At 38.4% G+C, this 21769-nt stretch overlaps 2 protein-coding genes across 4 annotated transcripts in view; one reads left to right on the forward strand and one right to left on the reverse strand.

The window, feature by feature from the left end:
• Positions 1–21769, forward strand: part of MORC4 (MORC family CW-type zinc finger 4) — a 737287-nt gene that overhangs the window by 190554 nt on the left and 524964 nt on the right. The gene's annotated exons all lie outside the window — the stretch shown is intronic.
• The window catches only part of TBC1D8B (TBC1 domain family member 8B), an 85814-nt gene continuing 81342 nt past the window's right edge, over positions 17298–21769 (reverse strand). For 2 of the 3 annotated variants that reach the window (XM_084870439.1, XM_084870438.1), the window contains exon 21: positions 17298–20043. In XM_084870439.1, the coding sequence (XP_084726565.1) occupies positions 19648–20043 (396 nt within the window). In that variant the 3' untranslated portion in view covers positions 17298–19647. The remainder of the gene's footprint in view (positions 20044–21769) is intronic. The other variant, XM_084870440.1, reaches the window with a different exon arrangement.

Here is a 21769-nt window from a genome sequence, read left to right on the forward strand (position 1 = left end):
CATATAATACTGGTTTGGTGGTGATGAACTCCTTTAGCTTTTTTCTTATCTGTAAAGCTCTTTATCTGACCTTCAATTCTGAATGATAACTTTGCTGAGTAGAGTAATCTATTCATTACTTTGAATATTTCTTGCCTGCATAGTTTCTGTTGAGAAATCAGCTGACAATTGTATGAATGCTCCCTTGTAGGTAACTAACTGATTTTATCTTGCTGCTTTTAATATTCTCTCTTTGTCTTTTGCTCTTGACATTTTAATTATGATGTGTCTTGGTGTGGTCCTCTTTGGATTCCTTTTGTTTGAGGTTCTCTGCGCTTCCTGGACTTATAAGTCTATTTCTTTCACCAGGTGGGGGAAGTTTTCAGTCATTATTTTTTTCAAATAGGTTTTCAGTATCTTGTTCTCTTGCTTCTTCTAGCACCCCCATAATTCGGATGTTGGTATACTTGAAATTGTACTTTCACTATCTTCAACTTTTTGGATTATTTTATCTTTTTGCTTTTCCAGTTGTTTTTTGCTTCTTTGAATTTCAAATCTTTGACTTGATTCTTGCTTTTCTCTAGTATGCTGTTGGGTCTCTGTATAATATTTTTATTTCAGTCATTGTATGTTTTATTTATAGTTGGTCTTTTTTAATATCTTGGAGGGCTTCACTAAATTTATCAGCCTTGTCTAGGAAATTCTTGAAAAACTTTATAACTGTGTTTTTTAATTCTATATCCAGACGTTTGTTTTCCTCCATTTCTTTCATTTGTATTCTGTTTGTCTCTGCATTTTTGCTGCTTCCCTGAGTTGGTAGGGTAGCTTTCTATGCTAGGTTTCCTGTATGGCCCAGTGAGTTGTCCTCCCCAGTTACCTGAGGTGGACACTCTTGGCGCACCCCTTTGTGGACTGTGTGTACAGCCTTGTTGTAGTTAAGTCTTGATTGTTGTTGGTATCACTGGGAGGAATTGACCTCTAGGCCAATTGGCTGTGAGTGTCAGCTGTGTCTATGCTGGAAGACCTTCTGTAGTGGAGAAAGCCTTATAGGATCAGACTTACAAAATTGCAAAAGCCTCTGTGCTCAGCTTGGATAGGTTTGATTCATAGTGCTGAGCAGACAGTCTTGGCTTCTTGTCAGACCTGCCCTTGTGTGCATGCCTCCAGACCTCTACCTTCCATGGCTCCCCTGAGTTTCTGCCGTACAGTCCAGATTCCCCTGGCAAGAGTGTGAGTCCCCAGGGACTTGCCCGGAACTGGGGTTCAGTGCAGTCAGGAGCTTCTGAGTCCCTTCCACTAAGGAAATCCTGTAGCAACATCTGCAGTCAGTCTCTGTGCGTACTTGTGCACGCATGCACCTCTAGACCCCTCCCTGTTGTCGCTCCCCTGAGTCTCTGAGTCTCCATGTACATTTCTCTCTACTTGATAGTCCAGACATCCCCCGTATGAGCCTGCTTCCATGGGGTTTCAGCTGAACCTGGAGTTCAGCACATTCGGAACTGGGTTTCAGTACATTTGGAACTGGGGTTCCATGCAATCAGGGGCTTCCTTCCCCATCCTGCCAGAGAAAGCCAGCCAGCCACTAGGCCACCCTTCCTCTCTGCAGGCCTGTCTCCATACCTCAGGCTTTTGCAGCTCCTCTGATTCTCCGTGACCTTCTAGTTGTAGAATTTGCATTCAGCCAACTTTCCTATCTGCATGATGTCCATTCTGTCTTTTAGTTGTAGTTTTCAAATTGTTGTGCGAGGCAGCAGTTTAGGTGCTTACCTATGCCACCGTGGGTTCTCCTCTCCAGATATAAATCTTAAACAAAATACTAGGAAATCGAATACAAGAGTACATTTAAAGAGACATCACGATTAAGTGGGGTTCATTCTAAAGATGCAAGGATGAGTCAGCATATGCAAATCAATCAATGTAATACACCACATTAACAAAAAAGAGGATGATAATCATATGATCTTGTCAATAGATGCAGAAAAAGCATTTGATAAAATACAACATACATTTAGGATTTTTATTTTATTTTATTTTATCTTATTTATTTTTTACTTTTTTTATTAAATTATTATCTGTGTACATGTTTTAACATTGCCCCTCCTCCCATAAATACCCTCCCTCCCTAGAGTTTTGTGTCCATTGGTTGTACTTATATGCATGTATACAAGTCCTTCAGTTGATCTATTATCTCCCCCAGATCTCTCTCCCCTCCCCACTGTAATTTGACAGTCTGCTTGTTGCTTTACTGTCTTTAAATCTGTCTTTTGGTTCATCAGTTTAAAATGTTCTTTAATATCCATAAATGAGTGAGGTCATGTGGTATTTCTCTTTCATTGACTGGCTTATTTCACTCAGCGTGATGTTCTCTAATTCTATCAAGGTTGCTGCAAATGATGAGAATTCCTTCTTTTTTATGGCAGCATAGTATTCCATTGGGTAGATGTACCATAGTTTTTTAATCCAATCAGTTGCTAGGCTGTTTCCAAATTCTAGCTATTGTAGATTGTGCTGCTATGAACATAGAGGTGCATATATCCTTTCTGATTGGTGTTTCTAGTTTCTTAGGACATAATCCTAGGAGTGGGATTACTGGGTCAAATGGGAGTTGCATTTTTAGTTTTTTGAGGAAACTCCATACTGTTCTCCACAGAGGTTGCACCAGTCTACATTTCCACCAGCAGTGCACTAGGGTTCCTTTTTCTACGCAACCTGCCAACACGTGTCTTTTGTTGATTTGTTGATGTTGGCCATTTTGACAGGTGTGAGATGGTACCGCATTGTTGTTTAGATTTGCATCTCTTGGATAATTAGTGAGTTTGAGCATGTTTTCATGTGCCTCTTGGCCTTTCTTCTGTATTCTTTTGAAAATATTATGTTTAGGTCCATTGCCCATTTTTTAATTGGATCATTCATCTTCCTTTTATTTAGTTGTATAAGCAATCTGTAGATGTTGGAGATTAAACCTTTATCATTGATAACATTTGCAAATATGTTCTCCCATACAGTGGGCTTTCCTGTTTTGTTGATGGTTTCTTTTGCTGTAAAAAAGCTTTTTGTTTTGATGTAGTCCCATTTGTTTATTCTCTCTTTAGTTTCCATTGCCCTAGGGGCAGTATCAGTGAGGAAGTTCTTTTGGCATATGTCTGAGATTTTGCTGCCTGTAGATGTCTCTAGTATTTTTATGGTTTCCGGTCTTATGTTTAAGTCCTGTATCCATTTTGAGTTTATTTTTGTGTATGGTGTAAGTTGGTGATCTAGTTTCATTCTTTTGCATGTATCTGTCCAATTTTCCCAGCACCATTTATTGAAGATACTCTCTTGACTCCATTGTATATTCGTGACTCCTTTGTCAAATATTAATTGAGCATAGTGATTTGGGTTGATATCTGGGTTCTCGATTCGATTCCATTGATCTATATGTCTGTTCTTGTGCCAGTACCAGGCTGTTTTGAGAACAGTGGCTTTGTAATACAGTTTGAAATCTGGTAATGAGATCCCTCCTACTTTACTCTTCTTTCTCAGGATTGCTGTGACTATTCAGGGTCTTTTATTGTTCCAAATGAACTTTTGGAGAGTTCTTTCTAGGTCAGTGAAATATGCCATTGGTATTTTAATGGGGAGTGCATTGAACCTATAGATTGCTTTAGAAAGTACGGACATTTTGATGATGTTGATTCTACCAATCCATGAACATGGTATGTTCTTCCATCTGTTTACATCTTCCTCTATCTCTTTTTTCAGTGTCGTGCAGTTTTCTGCATATAGGTCCTTTACTTCCTTAGTTAAGTTTATTCCTAGGTATCTTAATTTTTTGGTGCGATGGTAAATGGAATTGCATTTTTAGTCTCTGTTTCTATAAGTTCACTCTTGGTGTATAGAAATGCCATAGATTTCTTGGCGTTAATTTTGTATCCTGCTACATTGCCAAATTTATTTATTAAGTCAATCAGTTTTTTAATGGAGTCTTTTGGTTTTTTTATGTACAATATCATGTCATCTGCAAATAAGGATAACTTTATTTCTTCTTTTCCAATTTGGATGCCTTTTATTTCCTCTTCTTGTCTAATTGCAATGGCTAGTACTTCCAGTACTATGTCAAACAGGAGTGGTGAGAGTGGCATCCCTGTCTTGTTCCTGTTCTTAGAGGGAATGGTTTTAGTTTTTGCCCATTGAGTATGATGTTGGCTGTGGGTTTCTCATATACAGCTTTTATTATGTTGAGGTATGATCCTTGTACTCCCACCTTGTTGAGAGTTTTTATCAGGAAAGGGCGTTGGATTTTATCAAATGCTTTTTCTGCATCAGTTGATATGACTATATGATTTTTATCTTTCAATTTGTTTATGTGATGTATCATGTTTATTGATTTGCAGATATTGTACCATCCTTGCATTCCCGGAATAAATCCTACTTGGTCATAGCTTATTATCTTTCGGATGTGCTGCTGGAGCCGATTTGCTAAAATTTTGTTGAGGATTTTGGCATCTATGTTCATGAGGGATATTGGCCTGTAATTCACTTTCATTGAGTTGTCTTTATCTGGTTTTGGTATTAGGGTGATTCTGGCTTCATAGGAGTTTGGAAGTGTTCCTTCCTCTTGAATTTCTTGGAATAGTCTGAGGAGGATAGGTTTTAGTTCTTCCTTGAATGTTTGGTAAAACTCTCCTGTGAAGCCATCTGGCCCTGGGCTTTTGTTTGCTGGAAGTTTTTGATGACTGTTTCAATTTCTTCCCAAGTCACTGGTCTATTGAGATTTTTAGATTCTTCCTGATTGAGTTTTGGAAGTTTGTATTTTTGTAGGAATATGTCCATTTCCTCCAGGTTGTTCAGTTTGTTGGAATAGAGTTGTTCATAGTATTTTGTAAAAATCCTTTGTATTTCGGTGGGGTCTGTTGTTATTTCACCTCTTTCGTTTCTGATTTTGTTTATTTGGGTCCTCTCTCTTTGTTTCTTGGTTAGCCTGGCTAGAGGTTCATCTATCTTGTTTATCCTTTCAAAGAACCAGCTCTTGGTTTTGTTGATCTTATGTATTGTTTCTTTGGTCTCTATGTCATTTATCTCTGCTCTGATTTTTATTATTTCCTTCCTTCTGCTTACACTGGGATTTTCTTGTTGCTCTTTTTCTAACTCTTTGAGTTGTAGAGTTAGATAATTTGTTACCATTTTTTCTTGTTTGTTTTTTTTTGCAATAGGCTTGTAAGGATATGAACTTCCCTCTCAAAACTGCTTTTGCTGTGTCCCATAGATTTTGGATTGTTGTGTTTTCATTGTCATTTGTTTCCAGGATGTTTTTAATTTCTTCCTTGATTTCTCTGGTAAGCCAATCCTTGTTTAATTGCATGCTGTTTAGTCTCCATGTGTTTGATTTCTTTGGATTATTTTTATTGTAGTTAATTTCCAGTTTTATGCCACTATGATTTGAGAAGATGCTTGATATGATTTCTATCTTCTTGAATTTGAAAAGACTTTGCCTATGTCCCAACATGTGGTCTATCTTTTAGAATGTCCCATGTGAACTTGAGAAGAATGTATATTCTGTGGCTTTGGGGTGAAATGTTCTGAAGATGTCGATTAATTCCATCTGGTCTAGTGAGTCATTTAGGATTGATATTTCTTTGCTGATTTTTTGTTTAGATTATTTGTCCAAGGGTGACAGAGGGGTATTAAAATTTTCTACTATGATTGTATTGCTATTAATCTCTCCCTTAATGTCCTCCAGCAATTTTTGAAATGTATTTGGGTGCTCCCGTATTGGGTGCATATATGTTTACCAGGGTTATTTCTTCTTGTTGGACTGCTCCCTTTAGTATTATGAAGTGGCCTTCATTATCTCTTGTTATGTCCTTCACTCTGAGATCTATTATAATTTGTCAGATATAAGTATTGCTACCCCAGCTTTGTTTTCATTTCCATTCTCCTGGAAAACCTTTTTCCGTCCCTTCACTCTCAGTCTGTATGCATCTTTTTTTCTGAAGTGGGTTTCTTATAGACAACAGATGTATGAGTCTTGTTTACTTATCCAATCTGTTACCCTATGTCCTTTGATTGGAGCATTTAATCCATTTACATTTAAAGTTATTATTGATAGGTACTCATTTGACGCCATTTTTATTCTATACCCCTGTGTTCCTTCTTCTCTTCCTATTTCTTATTTTTACAGTAGACTCTTTAGCATTTATTGCATTGCTTGTTTGGTGGAGATAAATTCCTTTAGTCTTTTTTTGTCTGTGAAGCTCCTGATTTCACCTTCAATTTTGATTAATAGCCTTGCTGGGTACAGTATTCTGGGATTCAGACCCTTCCTTTGCATGACTTTGTATATTTCATTCCATTCCCTTCTGGCCTGATGAGTTTCTGTGGAGAATTCAGTTGCTAGTCTGATGGGTGTTCCTTTATATGTAACTTTCTGCCTCTCTCTGGCTGCTTTTAAGATTCTTACTCTGTCGTTGGTGTTTGCCAATTTAATTATAATGTGCCTTGGTGTTGGTCTTCTGGGATTCATTTTGCTTGGGACTTTGCAAGCATCTTGGATTTGTGTGGGGTTTTTCTTCTCTATTTCAGGAAATTTTTCTGTCATTATTTCTTGAGATATGTTTTCCATGTCTACCTCAGTTTCCTTTCCTTTTGGAAACCCTATTATTTAAATATGGTTTTGTTTTGTATTGTCCCAATGCTCCCGTAGGCTCTCCTCCTGTTTTTTAATTTTTTTTTCTCTAGAAGCTGCTCTAATTGGGTATTTTTTCCCCATCTTGTCTTCTAGCTCACTGATGCGGTCCTCTGCTTCTTCTAGTCTACTCTTGATGCTTTCTATTGAGTTCTTCATGGTAGCGATGTCATTTTTCATTTCTTCTAGGTTCATCTTCATTTCCTCTTGGTTCTTCTTCAATTCCTCTTGGTTCTTCTTCAATTCCTCTTGATTCTTCTTCATTTCTTCTTGGTTCTTTTTCATTTTTTCTTGGTTATTGTCAAATTTCTGTTCCATTCTTTTTAGCCATCTTATGATCATTACTCTGAATTCCTGCTCTGGTAGGTTGCTTGCCTCTAACTTGTTTACTTCCTTTTCTGGTGATGCCTTCTTTTCTTTCATGTGCGGGCTATTTCTTTGTCTGCCCATGGTCTCTCTTTTCAGGATGTCTGGTTATGTGGCTTTCTTTCTCCTGCGTTGACATAAAGGCACAAAATACAACACTACCTGGTACAACACAAAAAGCACTGAACAGGAATGTATTTGCGATATTAATCACCTCTAATAAAGGTGATTACTACAGAAAGGCAAATTAGAGGGTAGCGGAGAAAGAAGAAAGGTAAAAAAAAAAAAAAAGAGGGATAAATTATGAGATAGAAAGAAAAAAAGTACTGTCGAAATGAAATTGGGAAACAGGATAGAGAGAGAGAGAGAGAGAGAGAGAGAGAGAGAGAGAGAGAGAGAGAGAGAGAGACAAGAGGCAGACTAAGAGAGAAAGGGGAAACAAACTCTATATGTGGAGAAAATTTCCATAGAACAACCACTAATCTCCGGAAATGCCAGCAACAATACTTGGAGATTAATAGAAACTACAATATCCACTATTATTAAGCAAGACTATGATAAACAGAGGTAAAAAAATAAACAAAAACAAAGCAATTGAAAAATACTAAGCAACAATAACAACAAAAGAATAAGCATATCAATTTCACTAGAAAGCATAAAAATTCAATACAATCAACATTCACACAAACAATAACAAAAGGATAGAGAGGAAAACAGTTTTTTTTTTTTTTTAAACTAGTTAATATAGCGAAGAGAGTTGTATTTATGCACTTGGAGTAGGGATTGAAAATTAGGTCTATAAGTATGGTGAGAATTTTAGTAGGTGGTATATAGAAAGAATAGAGAAAATCTAAAGCCGGAAAGGGATAAGAGAAACAGGAGATGAAAAGGGTAAAGGTTAGTAAGATAATGATGGCATAAAGGTCGAGTTGAGATAGGGCTGAATGATGCTGTAGTAGAGATTAAAATAGAATGAAGACTAATCCAAATGTAAAAAAAAAAAAAAAGAAAGAAAAAGAAAAAGAAAAAGAAAAGAAAATGGTACCAAAAAAAAAAAAGAAACAAAATATGCAAAATAGCAATAGTAATAATGATGTTTGAAATTGAAAAAATGTCATAAGGTAAAATTGCAAAGGTAAAATTAAGTCAGGAAAAAAAGAAAAAAATTTGTTTCTTAAGTAAAAGATGTAAAAAATGAAAATAAACTAAAAGATGTAAAAGATGAAAATAAAATAAAAATTAGAAAAATTAGCATAAAAAACGTGCAATAGTAGTCATTCACTTCCTCTGTTATTCTATTTAGCGTGTCTGTTTCTCAGTCCAGACAGTATTGCAGATCCCTGTGTTCACTGCATCTCAGTTTTGTAAGCTAGTCCTTAATTTTAAGTAGGCTATTTCTTAGTTATTTGTGTCCATTTACTTTTGATTAATTAAAAGTAAAATAAATAAATAAATAAATAAATAGAAAGAAAGGTATAAAAGGGGGGGGGGATCAGTTTGTAATTCAGCCCGTAGGTGGCAGTGTTTCTGGTTTGACTTCCCAGTCTTTTTGGCTGCTCTAGCCTTCTTTCTCTATGGCTCTATGTTTTGTCCAGGAAAGCTGCCTGGGTGCTGGCTCCCAGATTGTCTTGGCTCCTAGATTGTCTCTTCTTGCTCTGATCCCCTGTTTCCAGGAAGGCAATTTCCCCCTGCAGTCTCCCAGGATATGCCCCTAGTACTCAGAAGCAAGGGGGTAAAGGGGATCAGGCGCAGGATGGGTCTGCGTGTCCAAAGTGTCCAGATGTTCCGCTTTTGGTGGGACGGTCCTGATTCTTAACAATTTGTCCCGCATCCCTTGGTGTTTTTAAAAAAGTCCCAATTTGGGGGAAGATCACTCTAAACCCAGCACTGGGTCTTACAGCGCACAATTCTCTCTGCAGCCCCTGTCTCTTTCGGTGCAGCTCTGGGCACGGGGCTGCTAGGGGCGCGGGGCCACTTGGGGCTAGGGTCGCTTGGGGCTAGGGTCGCTCGGGGCTAGGGCTGCTTGTGGCGTGGGGCCGCTCTGGGCGCATGGCCACTGGGGGTGCTGAGCCACTGGCGGCGCGGATCCACTGGGGCATGCCGCGGATCAAGTCGCTGCCTGCGCCACGGTGACCGAGAACCCTCAGTTTTCCCCGCAAACTCTGACCTTTCCATGGGTGATTGAAGAACTCCCTTGAATCCACGTGTTTGTGCTGATTGGGGCATCACAGCTGCTCGATGGTCTCTTCTGCTGTAGGTTTTCCAGGCCTCAGAGAAGGTCCCTCTTTCTTGGTAAGATGGCGTAGCCTTCCCTCTGAGCCCGTAGCTCCGGGAGAGGTCTCCGCCGCCGCAGTGCTGGCTGCTTGGTCAGGAAATCCTGTCCAGAGGACCCTTACCTTCTTTTAGAGTTCTGCTACTCCCTAGCTTGCCAATCAATACTCCCTGAGCAACTCTCAGAAGCTGATTCTATCTGTTCTGGGACTAGGCTCAGAACAAGTCTGTCTGATCGGTCACCATCTTGTCTCTCCCACCCCATTTTATGATTAAGACACTCAATAAAAAAGGAACAGAAAGAAAGTACCTCAATATAATAAAGGACATTTTATGTAATAAAGAGGGAATATGCTAATTAAACTTCATGCCAACACAAAGATGGCACTGCCCACAGCCAATAAGGAGGGATATGCTAATTGACTGACACACCCTCAAAGATGATGGTTCACACGGCCACAAGAGGGCAGCACCCAGTCCCCTCAGCCCCGCCAGGGCCACAGGTGTGTGGCGAGACCAGGCCTGACCCCAGGCAGACCCAGCTGCTCCCTGCACCTGCCTTAGGAGTCCCCCCAGTTCCCTCAGCCCTCCAGCCACCAAGTGCCAGCCTGAGGAGCAGGCAAGCCTCAGATGGCAGCTGCCTAGCTGATGCCCAAGGCACAGGCAAGCCTCATATGTTTGCTGCTCAGCCACCCAGGGCCAGCCAAGTCTTGTGATTCTGGCAGTGGCAGCAGCAGAGGTGTGATGGGGTGTCACATTCTCCCGATTGCCAGGTCGTCTACCACCCCTGAGGGCTCCCGGACTATAGAGAGGTCCCCCCCTCCAGTGCATGAATTTTCATGCATTGCGCCTCTAGTATATGATAACCCTCAGCCAATATCATACTCAATGGTGAAAAACTGAAAGCTTTTCCCCTAAGATCAGGAATAAGACAAGGATGTCAGTTCTCACCATGCTTATACAACATAGTGCTGGAAGTTCTAGCCAGAGCAATAAGGCAAGAGAAAGAAAAGGCATCCAAATAGGGAAGGAAGAAATAAAACTGTCACCTTTTTCAATGACATGATCCTATATATTGAAAACCCTAAAGACCCTCTTCCACACACACACACACACACACACACACACACACACACACACACAAAACAAACAAACAAACAAACAAACAAACAAAAAAACCCACAAACAACAAAAAAAACTATTAGAAACAATAAATAAATACAGTAAAGATGAAGGGCACAAAATCAATGTGCAAAAAATCTATTACCTCCCTGTATACAAACAACAAAATTTCAGAAGAAATATTTTTTAAAAACCACAATTCATTTTGCAATTGCAACCAAAAGACTAAAATACCTAAGAATAAACTTAACAAAGAATGTGAAAGACCTATATACTGAAAATTACAAAGCATTATTTAAAAAGATAGGAAAAGACACAACAAAATGGAAAACTGTCCTGTATTCATGGATTGGAAGAATCAACATAGTTAAAATGGCCCCTTTACCCAAAGCAATATACAGATTTAACAAAATCCCCATCAAAATCCCAATGTAATTTTTTAAAGAAATAGAATGAGAAATCATCAGAGTTGTAAAGAACCACAAAAGATACCGAATAACCAAGTCAATCCTGAGAAAAAAGAACAAAGCTGGAGGTATCAGGCTACCTGGCTCCTAATTATACTACAGAGCTACAATAATCAAAACAGCATGGTATTGGCAGAGAAACAGACATACAGATCAATGGAATGGAATAGAGAACCCAGTTATAAAACCACATGTATATGCACAGATAATTTTTGACAAAGGAGCCAGAAACACACATTGGAATAAAAATCTCTTCAATAAATGGTTCTGGAAAAACTGGGAAGCCACATGCAAATGAATGAATCTGGATTATTGTTTGTTCCCATGTGCAAAATTTAATTAAAATGGATCAAAAACCTAAATATAAGACCAGAAAAAACATGTTACATAGAAGAAAATATAGGTACCAAACTTAAAGACTTTGGTCATAGAGAACATTTTATGAACTTCTCCCCAAAAGCAAGGTAAGTAAAGGCAAAAATAAATGAATGGGACTGTATCAAACTAAAAAGTTTCTGAATAGCAAAAGAAACTGACAACAAAATAAAGAGGCAGCCAGTGAGATGGGAAATGATATTTGCAAAGAGTAGCTCTGACAAAGGTTTAATTTCCAAAATATATCAAGAATTCATAAAATTCAACACCAAACAAACAACCCAATCAAAAAGTTGGTAGAGGACCTGAAAATACACCATTTCCCAGGAAGACTTAGGAACAGCCCTTAGATACATGAAAAGATGTTCAACCTCACTGGCAATTAGGGAAATGCAAATCAAAACTACAATGAGATGCCCTACCAAGTTTTGCCGGATAGAGTGTCGGCCTGCGGACTGAAGGGTCCCAGGTTCGATTCCGGTCAAGGGCACATGCTTGGGTTGTGGGCTCGATCCACCGTAGGGGCCATGCAAGAGGCAGCCAGTCAATGATTCTCTCTCATCATTGATGTTTTTATCTCTCTCTCATTATCCCTTCCTCTCTGAAATCAATATATATATTAAAATATATATATATTTTAAACAACAATGAGATAGCACCTTACACCAGTTAGAGTGGACATTATCAACAAGATAAGCAACAAGTGTTAGAGAGGTTATGGACAAAAGGGAACCCTCATCCACTGATGGTGGGAATATAGACTGGTACAACCACTATGGAAAGCAGTCTGGAAATTACTCAAAAAATTGAGCATAGAACTACCATACAACCCAGCAACCTGGGTATATACCCAAAAACCTCAAAATCATGTATTCGCAAAGATATATGCACCCCTATGTTCATTATAGCATTATTCATAGTGGCTGAGACATGGAACCAACTAAAGTGTCCTGCAATAGAGGACTGGATAAAGATGTGGAACCTATACACAATAGAATACTACTCAGCCACAAGAAAAGATGAAATAGAGCCATTTGCAACAATGTGTATGGACCTTGAGAACATTACACTAAGTGAAATAAGTCAGAAAAAGCTAAGAACTATATGATTTCACTCATATATAGGATATAAAACTGAAACTTGTGAACACAAACAGCATTGTGGTGGTTGCCAGAGGGAAGGAGGTGGTGGAAGAAGAATCTATATGATAAAGAGCTAATATGCAAATGGTCGTGATGCCCTCACACAATCAACAGGAGGCTGCATGCATAGCAGGAGTGGGTGGGAGGAGACTTGCGTAAGGCATATGTCCATGCCCCAGCACCAGCCCCGGGGACATGAGGCTCCTGGAGGCCTACCTCTTAGGGGCAATGGTTCGGAGAGCTCCCACACTGTGACAGGGCACAGGCTAGGCTGGGGGACTTCCCCTCCCCCCCTCAGTGCATGAATTTTGTGCACCCAGTCACTAGTGTCCTAATATAAGGTGACAGGAGAATATTTGACTTTGAGGGATGAGCACATGGTGCAATATACAGATATTGTAACATAGAAACCCACACCTGAAACCGATATGTTCATGTTTAACCAATTTCACCCCAACAGATTTTTTTCTTTTCTTTATTAAGGTGTTACATATCTGTCCTTATTGCCCCATTGCCCTCCCCCCCCTTACTCATACCCTCACCCCCCTGTTGTCTGTGTCCATTGGTTATGCTTATATGCATATATACAAGTCCTTTGGTTGATCTCTTCCCCTTATCCCCACCCTCCCCTACCTTCCCTCTGAGGTTTGATGGTTTGATCGGTGCTTTTCTGTCTCTGAATCTGTTTTTGTTCATCAGTTTATGTTGTTCACTATATTCCATGAATGAATGAGATCATGTGATATTTATCTTTCTCTGACTGGCTTATTTTTCAAAAAAACAAAACACTATGCAATTATCCCAAACAAACTTACAAATTCTTTGAATATCTGGCAGCAATTTAAAAACAACATGAAATGATTTAATCCCTTCCACTGTGTAGAGGGCCCCCTGGGAAGCCACCTGAGCATTCTATATTGGTCCCTCTTGTCCTTTTGGCCAAGAGTGACTCTCTTCTAGTGGTTCAGTTGCCCACAGCAAACGTTGAAGCATCATGGTGGCTGGTACCATGGATCTGTCTCTCACCCAGTGGGGTGAGCTGGGCCCTCTCTGGAGAAGAAACCTGGGTTTCCCAAAATATGAGATCAGTGCCCAGTCTTTGCCAGCAGGCAAGGGGATCCCAAGGCAGGCACTGGGGGAGGAGGCCACGGGGGCATAGGCTACCAAGGAGACAGAACTGAACCTCACATCATCCTGCTTGGCCCCGGAGGATGGCTGGTTAGCCAGAGAAGGGAAGATTCCCTAAGACAGGCACAGTCGCAGAGGGGCCAGCAGGAGAGAACTTAGGGTTCAACAGAGGTGGGGCAGGGACCCTTACTGCCTCTGCAACTTGGCAGGGGCCTGAACCTTCACCCCTTCTGAGGGAAGTCTCCTGCCCCACGGTTGCTTCGCTTCCCATGCACAGCTCAAATCGGGGCCCAGGTAACAGAGTCTTGGCTGACAGCAGCTGCCCTCTCACTGCAACGAAACTTGTTTGAGAGGTCTTGTATCCATGGTGTAGGGAAGGGGTCTTTTGATATCCAAATCCAGCCTATACTGGGAATGCTGAGGGCCTACTCAAGAAGGCAAATAATCCTTTCTACTAACACACCCAGGGTAAAATAAGATTGTTGTTAGAGTATTGAGTTTGACAGTTGAATAGTAGTCAATTTCTCAGAGGAAATTGAATTGGCTAATTGAAATAAGCAAATATTCTAGAAAATCTGATTGTACTGTATAAAAAGCTATTCCTAAAGTGTTAAAAAAAATTCTTATTGACAGTTCATCTCATGGTAAAATTGCATAACATGTAATGAACCTAAAATAAACATATTTTAGAGCAAATAATTAAAATGTAAAAGCTGTCAAGACTACATTATAAAATTTCCAAAAGCCTCCTAATATTTAAATTAAAAAAGGGGGTGATAGTGGAAAAATATCATGTAAGGGAAAATATACGGCGAGTAAATTACATCTAGAAAATTTGTACTTTAGAAAATTAACTTTCATTTGAAATGCTAACAGCAAGATACCCATGAAAAACAAACATTGTGTCAAAACAAGCCAGAAGAAAAATATTTGGATTAAAAAAAAAAATGCAAAAAGGATCCCAAGTCAAATTTATAGAAAATATCCCTTTATTAACTTTTGGTCAAGAATATTTTTTTCATTTTTTATTAAGATATTATATGTGTACATATCTTACCATTGCCCCCCCCCCACTCCCCCACTCCCATACATGTCCTCCCTCCCCAGAGTTTTGCGTCCATTGTTTATGCTTATATGCATGCATACAAGTCCTTCGGTTGATCTCTTATCTCCCCCACCTGTCCCTATCCTCCCGCTGTAATTTGACAGTTTGTTTGATGCTTTACTGTATCTATCTTTTTGTTCATCAGTTTATAATGTTATTATACATAAATGAGTGAGGTCATGTGGTGTTTTTCTTTCATTGACTGGCTTAATTCACTTAGCACAATGTTCTCCAATTCCATCCAGGTTGCTGCAAATTATAACAATTCCTTTTTTATGGCACCAAAATATTCCATTTTATAAATGTACCATAGTTTTCTGACCCAATCATCTGCTGAAGGGCACCTAGGCTATTTCTTGTGCTGCTATGAACATAGGGGTGCATATATCCTTTCTGATTGGTGTTTCTGGTTTCTTAGGATATATTTCTAGGAGTGGGATTACTGGGTCAAATGGGAGTTTCATTTTCAGTTTTTTGAGGAAGCTCCATACTGTTCTCCACAGTGGTTGCACCAGTCTGCATTCCTACCAGCAGTGCACAAGGGTTCCTTTTTCTCCGCATCCTCGCCACCACTTGTCATTTGTTGATTTGTTGATGATAGCCATTCTGACAGGTGTGAGATGGTACTGATTGTCGTTTTGATTTGCATCTCTTGGATAATTAGTGACTTAGAGCATGTTTTCATGTGTCTCTTGGCCTTCTTTCTGTCTTCTTTTGAAAATATTCTATTTAGGTCCATTGCTCATTTTTTAATTGGATCATTTATCTTCCTTTTATTAAGTTGTATAAGCTGTCTGTAGATGTTGGAGATTAAAAGTTTATCAGTGATAACATTTGCAAATATGTTCTCCCATACAGTGGGCTTTCTTGTTGTTTTGTTGATGGTTTCTTTTTCTGTAGAAAAGCTTTTTTATTTTGATGTAGTCCCATTTGTTTATTTTCTCTTTAGCTTCCATTACCCTAGGGTCAGTATCAGTGAATAAGTTCTTCTGGCATATGTCTGAGATTTTGCTGCCTGTGGATGCCCCTAGTATTTTTATGGTTTCCCGTCTTATGTTTAAGTCCTGTATCTATTTTGAGTTTATTTTTGTGTATGGTGCAAATTGGTGATTTAGTTTCATTTTTTTGCATGTTTCTGTTCAATTTTCCCAACACCATTCATTGAAAAGACTGTTTTGACTACATTGTATGTTTATGCCTCCTTTGTCAAATATTGAGTATAGAGGTTTGGGTTGATATCCGGATTCTCTATTTTATTCCATTGATCTATATGTCTGTTCTTGTGCCAGTACCAGGCTGTTTGAGGACTGTGGCTTTGTAATACAGCTTGAAATCTGGTATTGAGATCCCTCCTACTTTATTCTTCTTTCTCAGAATTGCTGTGGCTATTCGGGGTCTTTTTTTGTTCCAGATGAATTTTTGGAGAGTACTTTCTAGGTCTGTGAAATATGCCATTGGTAATTTAATGGGGAGTGCAAAAGGAAAATAAATGATCCAATTAAAAAATGGGCAATGGACCTAAATAGAATCTTCTTTTCAAAAGAAGACAGAGGAAGGCCAAGAGACACATGAAAACATGTTCTAAGTCACTAATTATCCAAGAGATGCAAATCAAAATGACAATGTGGTACCATCTCACACCTGTCAGAATGGCCAACATCAACAAATCAACAAACTACAAGTGTTGGCGAGGTTGCGGAGAAAAAGGAACCCTCGTGCACTGCTGGTGGGAATGCAGACTGGTGCAACCACTGTGGAGAAGAGCATGGAGTTTCCTCAAAAAAGTGAAAATGGAACTCCCATTTGACCCAGTAATCCCACTCCTAGGAATATATCCCAAGAAACTAGAAACACCAATCAGAAAGGATATATGCACCCCTATGTTCATAGCAGCACAATTTACAATAGCTAAGATTTGGAAACAGTCTATCAGGGGTCCTCAAACTTTTTAAAGTGGGGGCCAGATTACGGTCCCTCAGAGAGCTGGAGGGCCGGATTATATGAACTACTAATTCCTACTGTAACACCTCGGCTGTGCTCACTGCCCAAAAAACCTGGCGGGCCGGATCAGACTCCTCTGCGGGCTGTATGTGGCCCGCGGGCCGTAGTTTGAAGACCCCTGGAGGTGCCCGTCAGCTAATGACTGGATCCCAAAACTATGGTACATCTACACAATGGAATACTATGCTGCCATAAAAAGAAGGAATTGTTATAATTTGCAGCAACCTGGATGGAATTGGAGAACATTATGCTAAGTGAAATAAGCCAGTCAATGAAAGAAAAACACCACATGATCTCACTCATTTATGGATAATAAAGAACATTATAAACTGATGAACAAATAGGTAGATACAGAGACAGTAAAGCATCAAACAGACTGTCAAATTACAGTGGGAGGATAGAGATAGGTGTGGGAGATAAGAGATCAACCGAAGGACTTGTATGCATGCATATAAGCATAACCAGTGGACGCAAAACACAGGGGGGTGAGGGCATGTATGGGAGTGGGGTAGGGGGGCAATGGTAAGATATGTACACATATAATACCTTAATAAATAAAAAAAAAGAGTGAATTCTGTTCTCTGCAACTGAACCTTAACTAATACAGGGAAGAAGTCCTCAAGTGAAAACTGAATTTAGTTGTTAAAAAAAATACATCGTAACAAATAACAGAGCAATATCATTAAGTAAACCACTTTTCATGTTTATTAGAATAGATTTATAACACTTATTTTATAAGACAAGAAAAGCCACTTTATAACATATTTAATGTAATATATAAGGTATAATGCTCTGGTTCATTTTGACACAGCCACATAAGACCCATTTGTTCATCAAGGTAGCAACTATAAAACTATGTATTTTGCTTATTCCTCCTACAGACTGAGAAAAAGTTGTCTCAACTTGCATGAATAGTCTTTTTGCAACTAAAAAAATTTCTTTAAGTATTCAATGTTAATTAATCTAGGCTACAATACAATATAAGGTAATCTTCAATATTCTGACTTTAAAATATCAAATATTAATAGCATATACTCTTAAGAAAGTATCTTTTTTGTAAATACAATTGACAAAATAGTCAACAAAATATGTGCAATAGTGCCTTTGTATATAAGCATAGAGCCTGTGTCTTTTTAGAGCTACAGAGGTTTAATTTATCAATCATTGCATAATAGCAAATGTGTGATAGTTAACATATAAACTATTAGCCCAACTCTGAACTGTGAACACGTTTCAGCAAATCATTTCTGAGAAAAGGAATAGATGTTATCTACCAGCTATCTCTTTAAATGGTAATTTCCTTGCAAAGATAAGGAAATGACTGACCAAATCATTTTAAAGACTCTACTATTAAGTGTTCGGTTAAGTTCAATTTATGAAATTTTCAAAGGGTTCACTTAAAAATTCGTCTTTCTGAAAATAATATATTCTATGGTGACAAAGCCCTCTATGTTACACCTTAATCACAGTGGATCCTTGTTAAAGGCTGACTATATATACCTTTTTTTTTTTTTTTTTTCACAAAAGAAGACTTCTTGGGTCACCTGAGTCTAAAGGATGTCTATACTTTCACTATTTCAAATCTAAAAGTCAAAGGGCTTAAAACCAAAGTCTTCTTTGAAGAAAGAAGCTCAGTGGAAGATTTCCCCCCACAATTCTAGAGTCAAATGATTAATAAATTGCTCCTATCAGAAGTATAGTTTGATTATTTTTTCTTTAAAGTGCTAATGAAGCCCATTATTTATACATGGATCTTCACTGTAATGACTGATACATAAGCAGCATAAAGTATATAGAAATTTATATCTAAATCATACAGTAAAAACTTTTTAGGTAAATACCAGCAATTCTATACATCATCTTAACAGTCATACACACTAGTATACTTTATGAACTTGCCAGACTAATACAGTCAATCTAATGTAACTTAAAACATGACTGGTGAAAATCCAAAATATAAAGCTAGAATCAAAGCAGTCACAAGCTATTCTGAGACAAATGCCACAAACAGCAGTGCTCAGAAGAATTTCAAGTAATTTTTCAGTTTAATGAGAAACAGTTAAAATTGAACTTTTTCTTAACCCTTCTGAAAAAGCTGGCTTTATCCGGCTTAGATCCAAATCCAATATTGTTTTTCTTTATATTAGCCCAGAGTTTTGAGTTATTGATATATTTTTATCAATAACACAGAAGTATGAGTCAGCAGCTTCTGAACTGCTCAGGTAGGAAGAATTAGGAAATTACTGAAATAAAACATTTATTATTAGAAGACAAGATTAGATTAACTTTTAAAAAGTTAATATCATTTCAGTTAGATAACCTGAAAATGAGCCCCCATACAGTAATCTTATAATTAAGGCTATAAATCTAAGAGCCTGGTTTTCTACAGCATTGTAATAGGACTGTGCCAATTTGGAAAGTAGCATTCATCAGTATAACATATCATCATCACTAATACTCAAACATTTAATACCACATTTTCAAAATTATCAGTTATTCATATGGAAATAGCAGCACAAACTAGTAATTTCTTTACCAAAAGTGTTACATTGGCGCCCTCTGGTGGTATCATTTAACACTCTCCCCTGATACCTTGTATTTTGTAAAGGTGAAGGTATTAAGAAGTACAAATTGGTAGTTATAAAGTAGTCATAGGGATGTACAGTATAGGAAATACAGTCGATAATATAATAACTATATATGGTACTAGGAAGCTACTGGGAATATCAGGGGATCACTGTGCACAGTCCGTGATTGTCTAACCACTATGCTATACACCTAAAACTAATACAAAATAATATTGAATGCAAACTTTAATTGAAAAATAAAATTTTTAAAAATTACATTTGTATTGGAGAATATAAAAATTAGAGACTACCACAAAGGAATGATTGTGTTTCAAATATATTTTTCAAACATTCAAACATTTTGGTAACATAATAAATCCCTGATCTCTACTCCCAGGAATCAAGCTGACAACTACAGGAATCAGTGAATTTGTCTGATAGGCAATTCCTGTTAAGAGATTTACATCTTGTTTCTAGAACTTAACTGAGAGGTTTTTGCATGCTCTAGTTTGGCTTTTACATCTATGGGTTTCTCAAAAAACCTCACCACTGCTGGTTCATTCAACAAAGAAGCAAGAATCTGTTCAAATGCAAATGACCACTGAGGTTCTTCCCTGAGCAAGGAGGGATCTTTCTCCAAGGGGATCTCTGTTTTCCCCTCACTGGGTCCTCTAGAAGCACAAACTATACCAGAGAATCCTTTGGCTGATGATGTAGGGCTATGAAGTGTCCTTCCAACTTCTTCCATTCTGAGCAAAAGGCTGGTTACAACAGCAATGGCTTGATATAACAACTCTTCTTCAGGGTCCCCATGAAATAAGTTATAAAGGGTCTTTGAAAACTGAATAAATTGTGACTAGAAAACACAAATTAGAAATACCGCATTTGATATTAGATTTAGCAAATATAAAGAAAACATATACTATGTAAATAGTCACCTATTTAGAATTTGTATCATATAACATTAACCAAAGAAGTAAAAGAAATTATAATTAATCCCCCAAATAAATCTTGCTTCTAGAAAGAGATATCAACCACAGAAAAATTCCATTTAAATCATCTCATTTGTTGCCCAATAGCAATATATTACTTTTAATTAGGCAAAGTCTCATATTTCCCTACATATAAATAATACATTCATTAATAAATCTAAATAAAATAATTAAGATAAGGTCGCTTGATCTACTTAAATGGGCAGAGTGAGCAGTTCAACTAGGATGACTTAAAATTAGGGAAAAACGTTTTGGGATCTATCTAGTAGTACAGGTAACTATAAAAAGCCCATGGACATGTTTCTCTTTAGAGGCTGAGGTGGGACTCAAGTGGAGAAATCAACTGGTTTGTTTGTCTCTAGATAATCATAGATATTCTCAAAAGATATCTGTCAATTAAAAAAAAAGATTCCAGATGAAATGTAGAAAAGATGGCGGCAAGGTGAACACTGGTACGTGCTGTCTCTCACAACCACAGCAGAGCTGCGACTGGAGATCTTATCTGAGACCTGAAAAGACCACAACTGTGGAGACCACCAAGCAGCTGTGGGGCCCCAACCAGTGCGGACACGCGGATTCCACAGAAAGGTTGGATTTTACTGGGGATAACGTGGGGTGTCTGTGTCCAGGCAGCAAGGGCAGCAGGTGCAGAGGCTGCGGCCGCTGTGGCTGCAGAGACAAAAGCAGGCGCGCTGGGACCGCGGAAATCTGTGTCCACAAAAGCCCCCCCCTGTTGGGTCTGGCGTGATTCGAGAGAGTGGACGGGGGTCCCCAAGGTTGCTAATAGTGGGGTTCTCTAGGGAGCAACCCATTCTGATCTGACACAGAGGGAGAACATAGGAGTTGGAAAGGTATGCAGTCTGTTTGTAAGTGCATGCCATCGCTCATCTAGGCTGGTTCCCCTGCAAGCCTTTGCTTCTGATTACAAAGGAGGGACCACCCAGATAGGCTGGCACTGAGAGACAGCAGGGGGAAACTGCTTTTCTGGAAGCTGAGAAGCAGAGCAGGGAGAGACCATCTGGGATTCAGCTCCAAGGCAAAATCTGTATGGAGTGCCATAGAAAAAGAAGGCTAGATCAGCCAAAAAGACGGGGACATCAATGCAGAAACACTGCCACCTAGGGGCTGGAGTACAAACTAACTATGTTTATTACTACTTTTATTTAATAAAAAACCAAGAAACTAAGAAATCGCCATCTTAAAAGTAAGCACTAGCTTACAACACTGAGGTGCAGCGGAACGCAGGGAACTGCAATACTGTCTGGATGGAGGAACAGGCTTGCCAAACAGAATAACGAAGGAAGTAAAAGGCCTTCACAACTGCACACTTTTTTTTTGCTATTTTTTTTAATTTTTATTTTATTTTCATTTTTTGCATCTTTTACTTAAGAAACAATTTCTGTTTCCTTTTTTCCTCACTTGATTTTACCTTTTTAATTATTACATTTTTAGGTTCAGTCAGCATTATTACTATTGCTATTTTAACTTTTTTGTTTTCTTTTTCTTTTTTTTTAAGTGCCATTTTATTTTCTCTCTATTTTACATTGGAATTACTATTCTTCATTCTATTTTCATTTCTCCTTTAGCATT

This window comes from Pipistrellus hanaki (assembly GCF_964339955.1).
Source record: "Pipistrellus hanaki genome assembly, chromosome: X".
Lineage (NCBI taxonomy): Eukaryota > Metazoa > Chordata > Mammalia > Chiroptera > Vespertilionidae > Pipistrellus > Pipistrellus hanaki.